The sequence below is a fragment of the Oncorhynchus tshawytscha genome, linkage group LG28 (genome assembly GCF_018296145.1).
Source record: "Oncorhynchus tshawytscha isolate Ot180627B linkage group LG28, Otsh_v2.0, whole genome shotgun sequence".
Classification (NCBI taxonomy): Eukaryota; Metazoa; Chordata; class Actinopteri; order Salmoniformes; family Salmonidae; genus Oncorhynchus; species Oncorhynchus tshawytscha.
Window position 1 is genome coordinate 2,145,002 of NC_056456.1, and position 15,061 is coordinate 2,160,062.

The 15,061-nt window shown below is 44.0% G+C and overlaps 1 protein-coding gene across 5 annotated transcripts in view; it reads left to right on the forward strand.

Moving 5' to 3' along the window:
• LOC121841159 (zinc finger protein 512B-like) overlaps nucleotides 1-15,061 on the forward strand; it is a 126,434-nt gene that overhangs the window by 80,455 nt on the left and 30,918 nt on the right. For 3 of the 5 annotated variants that reach the window (XM_042307654.1, XM_042307651.1, XM_042307652.1), the window contains 3 exons: nucleotides 3,590-3,661; nucleotides 5,861-5,992; nucleotides 6,257-6,375. In XM_042307654.1, the coding sequence (XP_042163588.1) occupies nucleotides 3,590-3,661; nucleotides 5,861-5,992; nucleotides 6,257-6,375 (323 nt within the window). The remainder of the gene's footprint in view (nucleotides 1-3,589; nucleotides 3,662-5,860; nucleotides 5,993-6,256; nucleotides 6,376-15,061) is intronic. The other 2 variants (XM_042307655.1, XM_042307653.1) reach the window with 1 other exon arrangement.

Sequence of the window (15,061 nt, forward strand, 5' to 3'; positions counted from 1 at the left end):
AGTTCTGGGACACTGTAACGTCCATGGAGAATAAGAACACCTCCTCCCAGCTACCTACTGCACTGAAGATAGGAAACACTGTCACCACTGATAAATCCACCATAATTGAGAATTTCAATAAGCATTTTTCTACGGCTGGCCATGCTTTCAACCTGGCTACTCCTACCCCGGTCAACAGCACTGCACCCCCAACAGCAACTCGCCCAAGCCTTCCCCATTTCTCCTTCTCCCAAATCCATTCAGCTGATGTTCTGAAAGAGCTGCAAAATCTGGACCCCTACAAATCAGCCGGGCTAGACAATCTGGACCCTTTCTTTCTAAAATTATCTGCCGAAATTGTTGCCACCCCTATTATTAGCCTGTTCAACCTCTCTTTCGTGTCGTCTGAGATTCCCAAAGATTGGAAAGCAGCTGCGGTCCTCCCCCTCTTCAAAGGGGGGGACACTCTTGACCCAAACTGCTACAGACCTATATCTATGCCACCGTGCCTTTCTAAGGTCTTCGAAAGCCAAGTCAACAAACAGATTACCGACCATTTCGAATCTCACCATACCTTCTCTGCTATGCAATCTGGTTTCAGAGCTGGTCATGGGTGCACCTCAGCCACGCTCAAGGTCCTAAACGATATCTTAACCGCCATCGATAAGAAACATTACTGTGCAGCCGTATTCATTGATCTGGCCAAGGCTTTCGACTCTGTCAATCACCACATCCTCATCGGCAGACTCGACAGCCTTGGTTTCTCAAATGATTGCCTCGCCTGGTTCACCAACTACTTCTCTGATAGAGTTCAGTGTGTCAAATCGGAGGGTCTGCTGTCCGGACCTCTGGCAGTCTCTATGGGGGTGCCACAGGGTTCAATTCTTGGACCGACTCTCTTCTCTGTACACATCAATGAGGTCGCTCTTGCTGCTGGTGAGTCTCTGATCCACCTCTACGCAGACGACACCATTCTGTATACTTCCGGCCCTTCTTTGGACACTGTGTTAACAACCCTCCAGGCAAGCTTCAATGCCATACAACTCTCCTTCCGTGGCCTCCAATTGCTCTTAAATACAAGTAAAACTAAATGCATGCTCTTCAACCGATCGCTACCTGCACCTACCTGCCTGTCCAACATCACTACTCTGGACGGCTCTGACTTAGAATACGTGGACAACTACAAATACTTAGGTGTCTGGTTAGACTGTAAACTCTCCTTCCAGACCCATATCAAACATCTCCAATCCAAAGTTAAATCTAGAATTGGCTTCCTATTTCGCAACAAAGCATCCTTCACTCATGCTGCCAAACATACCCTTGTAAAACTGACCATCCGACCAATCCTCGACTTTGGCGATGTCATTTACAAAATAGCCTCCAATACCCTACTCAACAAATTGGATGCAGTCTATCACAGTGCAATCCGTTTTGTCACCAAAGCCCCATATACTACCCACCATTGCGACCTGTACGCTTTCGTTGGCTGGCCCTCGCTTCATACTCGTCGCCAAACCCACTGGCTCCATGTCATCTACAAGACCCTGCTAGGTAAAGTCCCCCCTTATCTCAGCTCGCTGGTCACCATAGCATCTCCCACCTGTAGCACACGCTCCAGCAGGTATATCTCTCTGGTCACCCCCAAAACCAATTCTTTCTTTGGCCGCCTCTCCTTCCAGTTCTCTGCTGCCAATGACTGGAACGAACTACAAAAATCTCTGAAACTGGAAACACTTATCTCCCTCACTAGCTTTAAGCACCAACTGTCAGAGCAGCTCACAGATTACTGCACCTGTACATAGCCCACCTATAATTTAGCCCAAACAACTACCTCTTTCCCAACTGTATTTCATTTTAACTTATTTATTTATTTTGCTCCTTTGCACCCCATTATTTTTATTTCTACTTTGCACATTCTTCCATTGCAAAACTACCATTCCAGTGTTTTACTTGCTATATTGTATTTACTTTGCCACCATGGCCTTTTTTGCCTTTACCTCCCTTCTCACCTCATTTGCTCACATTGTATATAGACTTGTTTATACTGTATTATTGACTGTATGTTTGTTTTACTCCATGTGTAACTCTGTGTCGTTGTATCTGTCGAACTGCTTTGCTTTATCTTGGCCAGGTCGCAATTGTAAATGAGAACTTGTTCTCAACTTGCCTACCAGGTTAAATAAAGGTAAAATAAAATAAAATAAAGGCTGTATTAGCTAACTATGTTTGCTCTTACTCAGTACATTTATTAGCTAGCTAGCTATTTATTAGCATCATCGGCTAACAATTAGCGTATCACAAGATGTATGGCAACTTGCTAAGAAAAGATAAAATTGCTGTTTGCTGATGTGAGAAACACAAACTACTAGTGTCATTACAGAACGCTAGTGGATTTATATGAAGAAGCAACGTGGAAACATCATTGTTGTCATCAACATTGTTGCATGTGCTGCATTCCCCATGCAGACTGAATGCAAGTGTCTCCTGGTTGAGTAACGTCAAATGCGCTTCTTGAGTGACGGGGTGGGACTAAGTCTGTGTGGAAAGCGGCATAGAGAGAGAGAGCGGAGAGAGATGACTCAAGTAGTGAAGTAAACTATAAAAATTGACATTACACACGGCGTTAATAAAACAAACATTCAAAAAAATAAAAGGTAAAGTAAAAACCCAAACCGGTATATCATAAAATACGGTAAAACACCCAGCCGTAATTCAGAGCGTTGTCAGTTTTTAAATTCAGACCGTTTCGCTCTCGAAGCGCACACGACACGTTCGGGCTGAGGAGTAGGGTTGATTTGAACGTTCTGGCCTTACAACTGCAGTCAAGCACCCAATCTAGTGTTGGCTAGCTTGCTAGATACTTCCAGACACAAATGAGACCACTCTGACCATTTTACTCACCCTAGCAGAGCAGGTTAGGCAGTTTTCGTGTTAACCAGAGCGTTGGTGACTGTCCAACTTCAACTGTAGATGATAATTACAATTATCAATAATACTTTAGATACTCACTACTACTATACGAAGAAAGATTTATAAAGCCTTATATGAAGTAGACATTGCGGTATTGATACAATGAGGGGTGTAGAGAATAGTGTAAAAATGCAACAATCAGATTCTAGAACAGCAGCATAGAATTCTGGTACCGCCTGCAAAAATAACTTGCGCTGTATGGGCCGTTATTAATACTTACTCATCAAAAGGTTAACGTTAGCTGGCTAGCTAGCCAGCAAGGTAGTTAGGCTCTATCTATCTAGCCAGCAAGGTAGTTCGCCTAGTTAGCTAGCAATCTGTGCTACTTAAGTGCAAACACTGGACTGGCACCAAAGTGAACACTTATCCTTGATACAAAAAGAATGCCGTTACTGTCCGGCATTTCCGCGGGAAGTAGCACCCCCTGATAAATCACAATGGAAAAATATTTATACCTGAATAAAAATATTATGACCCTAGCAAAAAACTTGTCAGCCTCCCTAAAATCGCTATCTGACTCAAAAATCCCATATCGGTCGGGTTCTAGTTTTTGTTGCATTGTGAGGGTGAAGTTAGAAGTTCAGTGGACATGGGGGCCCATGTGACGGTTTATTGCTCTCTGTTCTCCTCTGTTCGCCAGGACGGAAGCAGATAACACCTAAGAAGTTCACTGGAGAGCAACCCTCTATCTCGGGGACGTTCGGACTGAAAGGTAGACCCTCAGCTTATCTCTTCTCACAGCTTCTCTCACTCACTGGAGAGCAACCCTCTATCTCGGGGACGTTCGGACTGAAAGGTAGACCCTCAGCTTATCTCTTCTCACAGCTTCTCTCACTCACTGGAGAGCAACCCTCTATCTCGGGGACGTTCGGACTGAAAGGTAGACCCTCAGCTTATCTCTTCTCACAGCTTCTCTCACTCACTGGAGAGCAACCCTCTATCTCGGGGACGTTCGGACTGAAAGGTAGACCCTCAGCTTATCTCTTCTCACAGCTTCTCTCACTCACTGGAGAGCAACCCTCTATCTCGGGACGTTCGGACTGAAAGGTAGACCCTCAGCTTATCTCTTCTCACAGCTTCTCTCACTCACTGGAGAGCAACCCACTATCTCGGGGACGTTCGGACTGAAAGGTAGACCCTCAGCTTATCTCTTCTCACAGCTTCTCTCACTCACTGGAGAGCAACCCTCTATCTCGGGGACGTTCGGACTGAAAGGTAGACCCTCAGCTTATCTCTTCTCACAGCTTCTCTCACTCACTGGAGAGCAACCCTCTATCTCGGGACGTTCGGACTGAAAGGTAGACCCTCAGCTTATCTCTTCTCACAGCTTCTCTCACTCACTGGAGAGCAACCCTCTATCTCGGGGACGTTCGGACTGAAAGGTAGACCCTCAGCTTATCTCTTCTCACAGCTTCTCTCACTCACTGGAGAGCAACCCTCTATCTCGGGGACGTTCGGACTGAAAGGTAGACCCTCAGCTTATCTCTTCTCACAGCTTCTCTCACTCACTGGAGAGCAACCCTCTATCTCAGGGACGTTCGGACTGAAAGGTAGACCCTCAGCTTATCTCTTCTCACAGCTTCTCTCACTCACTGGAGAGCAACCCTCTATCTCGGGACGTTCGGACTGAAAGGTAGACCCTCAGCTTATCTCTTCTCACAGCTTCTCTCACTCACTGGAGAGCAACCCTCTATCTCGGGGACGTTCGGACTGAAAGGTAGACCCTCAGCTTATCTCTTCTCACAGCTTCTCTCACTCACTGGAGAGCAACCCTCTATCTCGGGGACGTTCGGACTGAAAGGTAGACCCTCAGCTTATCTCTTCTCACAGCTTCTCTCACTCATGCTTGAAGTAAAATTAGGGGGAACTCACTCACCAGACCAGTACTGGGTCATTTTGGTTGACTACACTCTTAGATAAAGAGGTGCGATTGATAACCGCAAATGGGTTCTTTGACTGTCCCCATAGGAGAACCCTTTGAGAACCCTTTTTGGTTCTAGGTATAACCCTTTTTGGTTCCACGTAGAACTCATTCCACATTGGGTTCTACATGGAACCCAAAATAGTTCTTCCTGGATCCAAAAAGGTTTCTACCCGGAAACAAAAATGGTTATCCTATGGGGACAGCCAACAACCTTTTGGAACCCTTTTTTTCAAAGAGTGTAGGCATCTGAGAGTCCCCCATCCACTTTGTTTGTCTTAGTGGTAGTGGCCCCTCTCTCTCTGTTAATGTGTTTGAACTGTCAAGGTATTCATATCACGACTCAGTGAGTCTGTCTCATACTCTCCTTCTAACACATTTTCTATCTTAACACCACTTTTCTCTAAGCTCAGTGACTCACACAGCACTGCACATGACATGACTCTCTTTCTATATGTTTCTCATATCCTCATCTCTCGTTACAACTCTCTCCCTCTTGTTCATTTTTATTGTTCATGAATCAGCATTTCTCCTTATGTACTCCTCTTAGTCAGCATCATCCTCTCTCTCTTTCCCTCCCTCTCTATCATTTTACATCCACACTCATTTCCCCCGATGAAATGCAGCTGATAAATAGAGGGTATTACTCTGTCATTCTCCTGGTGTCATACTGCTCAGCCTAACTTAATCTCTCCAGTCCCAGCTTCTATTGAACTTGAACTCTGACTGTAAATGTCATGAGCTCTGATTACCTTTTTCACTTCACTGAACCTGACCCATGCACATATGCACTCATATACACACTACTGGGGGCACTACTGGGGGCAAATGGAATGGCATCAGAAACATTGAAACTATGGAAACCATGTGTTTGATGTTGTTGATACCTTTCCACCTATTCTTCTCCAGCAATTACCACGTGCCCGTCCACCCCGATTAAGGTGCCACCAGCATCCTTTGGTACACAGTCACACACTCTGTATGTTTCAGGTATGAACAAGGTAGAGGAGAAGTTAAAGGCTGGTCGTGTGAAGAGATTAGAGGGGGGTCTGTTCAGCGAGGAGCCCCAGAGGAAGCACCCTGGTCCAGCCTCCAGGAGAGACCTACCACCCCTCACCTCTGGTACTAATATGTCTGTTCTGGACTACTTGTGAATTTATGTTTTTTGACAAGACAAATTCCATCTCCCAAATTATTCCCTGGTACACACGTGAGACCACTTTGTGTGATACATTTTCACAATATAAAGTATTGATCGATTGTATGATTTTTTGGTTGATTGTAGGCCGTCATTGTAAATAAGAATTTGTTCTTAACTGACTTGCCTGGTTAAATAGAGGTCACATTGGTTGGTTGATTTATTGATATATCCTCCTGGTACTCCAGCAGAGGCCCAGTGGCAGCATGCCATCTCAGAGCGGGGGGAGGTGCTCTGTCCTACCTGCTCCATTGTCACCAGAAAGACCATCTCGGGCCTCAAGAAGCACATGGAGATCTGCCGAAAGGTGAGTCAATCAAAACAGGGGGTGTTTGGACCAGCAATCTAAATACATCTAAATAGTGCCAATCTTTCCCTTTCATTTGAGATTACAGCCTATATATTTATCTTACTGCTTGTAGCAGGATCCACACAATATACTGTCTCTGTTCAACTTCTGAAGTATGAATACATATGACAGAGTTTGATTTGGGGTGAACTGTCTTTAGCCTCCCTCTTCACCATGTGTATCCACTCTAGACACAGTGCCACATTTGGCTTTACTTCCTCTATTTAAAGCATTGTGTTTCACACTCACTGTTGAAACTCTTAAACCCCAATATATCAGTTGACACTTGCCCTAAATAATAATAATTTTCTGTATAATATTATACTTGATACTATGCCACATCTGTTCTTGATTCTAGCCCACTCAAACAATTGTGCTGAATACAAAAACTGATTTGCCCTCTGAGTCAATATCAGTTGCCGTATGTTTTTATAGTAACATCAAGATCAGGGGTGTCAAACTCTTTCCATGAAGGGCCGAGTGTATGCTGTTATTTCCTTTCAATTAAGACCTAGACACTCAGGTTCCTCACTAATCAATGACCTGAATCGATCAATAAAGTACAAGGGAGGTGTGACAACCTGCAGACACTCGGCCCTTGATGGAGATATTACTGTACCGTATATGTTGCTGTGTATAGGAACAATATATAACGTTTTGATGGCTTGTTTCATTCCAAAATGTTATATACAATTTTTGTCATCTGATATTTGCATTTCTTCATCTGAAATGAATGTTCATGGGTCCCTTTATACAGTTGAAGTCGGAAGTTTACATACACTTAGGTTGGAGTCATTAAAACTCGTTTTTCAAAGCTTCTGATAGGCTAATTAAAATCCTTTGAGTCAATTGGAGGTGTACCTGTGGATGTATTTCAAGGCCTACCTTCAAACTCAATGCCTCTTTGTTTGACATCATGGGAAATCAACAGAAATCAGCAAAGACCTCTGAATTTTTTTTGTAGACCTCCACAAGTCTGGTTCATCCTTGGGAGCAATTTCCAAACGCCTGAAGGTACCACGTTCCATCTGAACAAACAATAGTTCGCAAGTATAAACACCATGGGACCCCGCAGCCATCGTATCGCTCAGGAAGGAGACGCTTTCTGTCTCTTAGAGATGAACGTACTTTGGTGCGAAAAGGTGCAAATCAATCCCAGAACAACAGCAAAGGACCTTGTGAAGATGCTTGAGGAATCCGGTACAAAGGTATCTATATCAACAGTAAAACGAGTCCTATATCGACATAAGCTGAAAGGCCTCTCAGCAAGGAAGATGCCACTGCTCCAAAACCTCCATAAAAAAGTCAGACTACGGTTTGCAACTGCTCATGGGAACAAAGATCGTACTTTTTGGAGAAATGTCCTCTGGTTCTATAAAGACCATTGTTATATTTGGAGGAAAAATGGGGAGGCTTGCAAGCCGAAGAACCTCGTCCCAAACATGAAGCAAGGGGGTGGCAGCATCATGTTGTAGAGGAGCTTTGCTGCAGGTGGGACTGGTGCACTTCACAAATAGACAGCATCACGAGGAAGGACAATTATGTTGATATATTGAAGCAACATCTCACGACATCAGTCAGGAAGTTAAAGCTGGTCGCAAATGGGTCTCCCAAATGGACAATGACCCCAAGCACACTTCCAAAGTTGTGGCAAAATGGCTTAAGGACAACAAAGTCAAGGTATTGGAGTGGCCAACACAAAGCCCTGACCTCAATCCTATAGAACATTTGTGGGCAGAACTGAAAAAGTGTGCGTGAGCAAGGCCTACAAACCTGACTCAGTTACACCAGCTCTGTCAGGAGGAATGGGCCAAAATTCACCCAACTTATTGTGGGAAGCTTGTGGAAGGCTACCCAAAACATCTGACCCTTGTTCAACAATTTAAAGGCAATGCTACCAAATACTAATTGAGTGTATGTAAACTTCTGACCCACTGGGAATGTGATGAAAGAAATAAAAGCTGAAGTATATCATTATCTCTACTATTATTCTGACATTTCACATTCTTAAAATAAAGTGGTGAACCTGACTGACCTAAGACAGGGAATTTGTACTGGGATTAAATGTCAGGAATTGTGAGAAACTGAGTTGAAATGTATTTGCTAAGGTGTATGTACACTTCTGTATGTGTATGAATTATGGTTGTGGCGTATCTGGATTGAGCGTCACAGGCCACCCATATCTTGATGCCATACTTTGCTGGCTTGCTGGGCATATACTGCCGGAAAGGACAGTGACCTTTTGACAAAAGAGATTGTTTTCTGTGACACTGATAGTAATCACATAAATCAATGATATCACAGCAATACATAATAAAATAAACAGTGAAAATTGTCAATTTACAGATATGAAAATAAAAATGTATTTCAGAATGGAACCAGTTGCTCATCCACTGTTTCTTCAGGCCCAGGGTTGTAGAGGCATGACAGACGCTCCACCCACTTCTCCCAGACCTCTCTTATGGCCGCCAGTTTGTCTCTCACACATCTTGCAGGTCTTGACTCACCGTTATCAAATCGTGGCATTATTGAGAAAGTGTGAAAGACTTTCAGTGTCATCGTGGCATAGAAAATCCCCCTTCCACTCTCTGCATCCCAGAGACTACATATAGCCTCGCCTCGGGACCTATACACACCCGCTAATATTAGCAGCCCTATGTAGGCATGCAGGTCACTCTCATCCATCCTTTTCCAGTCTCCATGTTTACGGAAACCCTGCAAATGTGTCATCTCCAGGATGACTTTTTCGATGGCCGGTGTGATGAACATGTAGAATGTTGAGGCGATGTCCTGGGTATGGCCAACTGCATGTCTTGTGGTCCCTGGGGTCATCCTTATGACATTTGTGCTGCCATCCTGCCCTGCTTGTCGTATGGTGACAAGGACCACGTTATTTGACTATTTTTTGACAAAAATGTCTCTCCTTCAGCTTGGGGGATTTCTTCTTCATCTGAGAATGATGCATCGTGCTCTGGGTTGTATTCTTCCCCATCTTCTTCTTCATCTGAAGATGATGCATCGTGCTCTGGGTTGTATTCTTCCCTATCTTCTTCATCTGAGAATGATGCATCCTGCTCTGGGTTGTATTCTTCCCCATCTTCTTCTTCATCTGAAGATGATGCATCGTGCTCTGGGTTGTATTCTTCCCTATCTTCTTCTTCATCTGAGAATGATGCATCCTGCTCTGGGTTGTATTCTTCCCCATCTTCTTCTTCATCTGAGAATGATGCATCCTGCTCTGGGTTGTATTCTTCCCCATCTTCTTCTTCAGATACCTCCTCCTCTTCTAAATCATTGTTCCTTATTCCTCCTGGACATCTGAAAAAATCTGATCTCTGACCTGTTGGGCACTGAAACATGCACTCATGGCTTCAGCAAAGAGGGAACTGGGAGGACTGTCATCTGCACCACCTTTATACCCTCGGACTGCATTCCCCATTAGTAGACAATGCTTTGAAGAAATGTTTATTTTGTCAGATTGTTTTTATTTTGTCTGTGAACTTGAGTTATGTGTGTGGTCATGGAGGGGAGATGCTGCACATGCACAATAACGTTTTAGTTTTGTCTGTGAACCTGAGTTATGTGTGGGGTCATGGAGGGGGGAGATCCTGCACATGCACAATAACGTTTTAGTTTTGTCTGTGTTCTACTGATTGAACACAGACAAAACATCTCAATTTCTCATTGTGTGTGTGTGTGTGTCTTTGTGGTTTTTGTGGTGTATAAATGATTTTAAAAGCTGCCGGGTCACAAATGACCCTAAGACAATCTTTGTACCCTGGTGGTGTACTGTACAGCTTCCATGGAAATATGAACAAAGGCTTTCACTTTTTCTAATGTTGGGGTCACTCTAGGAAAAGTAATCAAATTTAAAGTAGAGAAATATAATTTAGGGTGTTTTCTCTGTTGTTAAACATAGTGGTGGGTCATTTTTTTTGTCATTTTTGCAGTAAAGGGAGTGAAAGCTCTCACTTCTCAATATTAATCAAAATTACCATGAAATGCAAGATGTATTTGCATTGAACCCTTGATGTCCATTGTAGAATATAGCTAAGCCTTTTTTAAACTTCAGAGTAGCCTAAACAATAGTCACTTTTACTATTGCAGTAACCTACACCTCCAGTTGGCTATTCATAGGTGGTACCTCCGTCACTCGGTCGCGTTATGCCATTGTTAGGAACGTTCTCAAGCCGCCATAGTGGTGCCCTAAAGTGGCTAACTACTATTTAGTCTAAATTACACTATAATGCCCGGAAATACGATGGCATTGCTAAAGTAGTCAAATATCTAGTAGGAAATCTTTGCCAGCATTATCATGTCATCAAATATGTTTCAGACAGATGGTAATCTTGTCATTAGCTAGCAAAGTTTGTCAAAAATAGCTAGAAATGCTCATGTTAGCTAGCTAAAATCCAGTGCCTCCCCCCCAACAAAAATCTTAGCCATCTAGCTAATGTTATACTACATCTAAACTCAATTTGGCAACATCAAAATGTCAAAAGGTTTTCCTAGTAATTATTTGCCTCCTGTTGAATGTCATCGTATTTCAAAGATACTTTAATGCACGTTTGATTAAATCTTCATCAGTGCTCTTTGACAATGCATTGAGTAGAATGCTCAGTCGGGCATCAGTCCAAAACGAACATTCAAAGCAAAATTGTGACGAAACACGCAACCCATGAATAGGCTTAAGCCTATTAGCTGGCTCTTGTCTGTGGATGGGTGGATCCATATTGCTGTTGAATACCGGTGAGCAGACTTCCCGACCAAGCTTCTTCCCGTTTCCAGAGCAAAATTATGGCGCAGTAATGCAAAAATAAAAAAATATGCATTGCAAAAACTGCATAAACCGGACGTATCAACTCTCTGGCTTCAATCATACATTAGACCAGTCACCACAATGCTAGCAGCCTAACATATTTAGCCAGAGTCAATATATATCCCTTCGTACATCAGCTGATATCTCAAAGTGCTGTACAGAAACCCAGCCTAAAACCCCAAACAGCAAGCAATGCAGTGTAGAAGCACGGTGGCTAGGAAAAACTCCCTAGAAAGGCCAAAACCTAGGAAGAAACCTAGAGAGGAACCAGGCTATGTGGGGTGGCCAGTCCTCTTCTAGCTGTGCCGGGTGGAAATTATAACAGAACATGGCCAAGATGTTCAAATGTTCATAAATTACCAGCATGGTCAAATAATAATAATCACAGGCAGAACAGTTGAAACTGGAGCAGCAGCACGGCCAGGTGGACTGGGGACAGCAAGGAGTCATCATGTCAGGTAGTCCTGAGGCATGGTCCGAGGGCTCAGGTCCTCCGAGAGAGAGAAAGAGAAAATTAGAGAGATCATACTTAAATTCACACAGGACACCGGATAGGACAGGAGAAGTACTCCAGATATTTTTTTATTTATTTCACCTTTATTTAACCAACAAAGCAGTTCGACAGATACAACGACACAGAGTTACACATGGAGTAAAACAAACATACAGTCAATAATACAGTATAAACAAGTCTGTATACGATGTGAGCAAATGAGGTGAGAAGGGAGGTAAAGGCAAAAAAAGGCCATGGTGGCAAAGTAAATACAACATAGCAAGTAAAACACTGGAATGGTAGATTTGCAGTGGAAGAATGTGCAAAGTAGAAATAAAAATAATGGGGTGTAAAGGAGCAAAATAAATAAAATAAATACAGTAGGGAAAGAGGTAGTTGTTTGGGCTAAATTATAGGTGGGCTATGTACATGTGCAGCAATCTGTGAGCTGTTCTGACAGTTGGTGCTCAAAGCTAGTGAGGGAGATAAGTGTTTCCAGTTTCAGAGATCTTTGTAGTTCGTTCCAGTCATTGGCAGCAGAGAACTGGAAGGAGATGCGGCCAAAGAAAGAATTGGTTTTGGGGGTGACTAGAGAGATATACCTGCTGGAGCGTATGCTACAGGTGGGAGATGCTATGGTGACCAGCAAGCTGAGATAAGGAGGGACTTTACCTAGCAGGGTCTTGTAGATGACATGGGGCCAGTGGGTTTGGCGACGAGTATGAAGCGAGGGCCAGCCAACGAGAGCGTACAGGTCGCAATGGTGGGTAGTATATGGGGCTTTGGTGACAAAACGGATTGCACTGTGATAGACTGCATCCAATTTGTTGAGTAGGGTATTGGAGGCTATCCTGTAAATGACATCGCCAAAGTCGGGTTTGGTAGGATGGTCAGTTTTACAAGGGTATGTTTGGCAGCATGAGTGAAGGATGCTTTGTTGCGAAATAGGAAGCCAATTCTAGATTTAACTTTGGATTGGAGATGTTTGATGTGGGTCTGGAAGGAGAGTTTACAGTCTAACCAGACACCTAAGTATTTGTAGTTGTCCACATATTCTAAGTCAGAGCCGTCCAGAGTAGTGATGTTGGACAGGCGGGCAGGTGCAGGCAGCGATCGGTTGAAGAGCATGCATTTAGTTTTACTTGTATTTAAGAGCAATTGGAGGCCACGGAAGGAGAGTTGTATGGCATTGAAGCTTGCCTGGAGGGTTGTTAACACAGTGTCCAAAGAAGGGCCAGAAGTATACAGAATGGTGTCGTCTGCGTAGAGGTGGATCAGAGACTCACCAGCAGCAAGAGCGACATCATTGATGTATGCAGAGAAGAGAGTCGGTCCAAGAATTGAACCCTGTGGCACCCCCATAGAGACTGCCAGAGGTCCGGACAGCAGACCCTCCGATTTGACACACTGAACTCTATCAGAGAAGTAGTTGGTGAACCAGGCGAGGCAATCATTTGAGAAACCAAGGCTGTCGAGTCTTCCGATGAGGATATGATGATTGACCGAGTCGAAAGCCTTGGCCAGATCAATAAATACGGCTGCACAGTAAGATTTCTTATCGATGGCGGTTAAGATATCGTTTAGGACCTTGAGCGTGGTTGAGGTGCACCCATGACCAGCTCTTAAACCAGATTGCATAGCAGAGAAGGTATGGTGAGATTCGAAATGGTCAGTAATCTGTTTGTTGACTTGGCTTTCGAAGACCTTAGAAAGGCAGGGTAGGATAGATATAGGTCTGTAGCAGTTTGGGTCAAGAGTGTCCCCTCCTTTGAAGAGGGGGATGACCGCAGCTGCTTTCCAATCTTTGGGAATCTCAGACGGCACAAAAGAGAGGTTGAACAGGCTAGTAATAGGAGTGGCAACAATTTCGGCAGATAATTTTAGAAAGAAAGGGTCCAAATTGTCTAGCCCGGCTGATTTGTAGGGGTCCAGATTTTGCAGCTCTTTCAGAACATCAGCTGACTGGATTTGGGAGAATGTGAAATGGGGAAGGCTTGGGCGAGTTGCTGTGGGGGGTGCAGTGCTGTTGACCGGGGTAGGAGTAGCCAGGTGGAAAGCATGGCCAGCCGTAGAAAAATGCTTATTGAAATGCTCAATTATGGTGGATTTATCAGTGGTGACAGTGTTTCCTATCTTCAGTGCAGTGGGCAGCTGGGAGGAGGTGTTCTTATTCTCCATGGACTTTACAGTGTCCCAGAACTTTTTGGAGTTAGTGTTGAAGCAAATTTCTGCTTGAAAAAGCTAGCCTTGGCTTTTTTAACTGCCTGTGTATAATGGTTTCTAGCTTCCCTGAACAGCCACATATCACGGGGGCTGTTCGATGCTAATGCAGAATGCCATAGGAAGTTTTTGTGTTGGTTAAGGGCAGTCAGGTCTGGGGAGAACGAATGGCTATATCTGTTCCTGGTTCTAAATTTCTTGAATGGGGCATGCTTATATAAGATGGTTAGGAAGGCATTTTAAAAAAATACCCAGGCATCCTCTACTGACGGGATGAGATCAATATCCTTCCAGGATACCCCGGCCAGGTCGATTAGAAAGGCCTGCTCGCTGAAGTGTTTCAGGGAGCATTTGACAGTGATATCTATCTAGGTCTATATAACAAACTGACCATAGCCCCCCGACACAAACTACTGCAGCATAAATACTGGAGGTTGAGACAGGAGGGGTCAGGAGACACTGTGGCCCCATCCGCTGACACCCCCGGACAGGGCCAAACAGGAAGGATATAACCTCACCCACTTTGCCAAAGCACAACCCCCACACCACTAGAGTGATATCCTCAACCACCAACTTACCATCCTGAGACAAGGCCGAGTATAGCCCACAAAGATCTCCGCCACGGCACAACCCAAGGGGGATTGAATATTTGTCCCCAATAGAAACCTTAATTTAGGCCTACTTGCATGACTTTTATAAATTGCATTGCTGACTATCACGTGTAGGCTACAATCAACCTCTACACAGTTACTGAAGGCAATCTCCATCTCCCATTTGCAAATCTCCAAACTATAGCTTTGTGGTAGCCTACTCAAAATATGAAATGCAGCTAGGCTACTCACTGTTAACAAAACAGTTGATAGGCCTACACATTTGTGGAAACAGACGAGTCAAGAGTGCATGGCTTGACTAGTCGGATTGGTGAGAATTTGATCAACCGTGGCACTATCTATAGTGCTGAATCTCAGCCTCTAGGCCTAAATTGCGTGTATGTTTGTTTCATGGAGAATCGGATATGTTCCCAGTGACAAAGTCACCACAATAAGCGGGTTATCATAAAGTAAAAACAGCCACAACCTTCCGAAATCCCCTTGATAGCCAGGTGCAAGGGG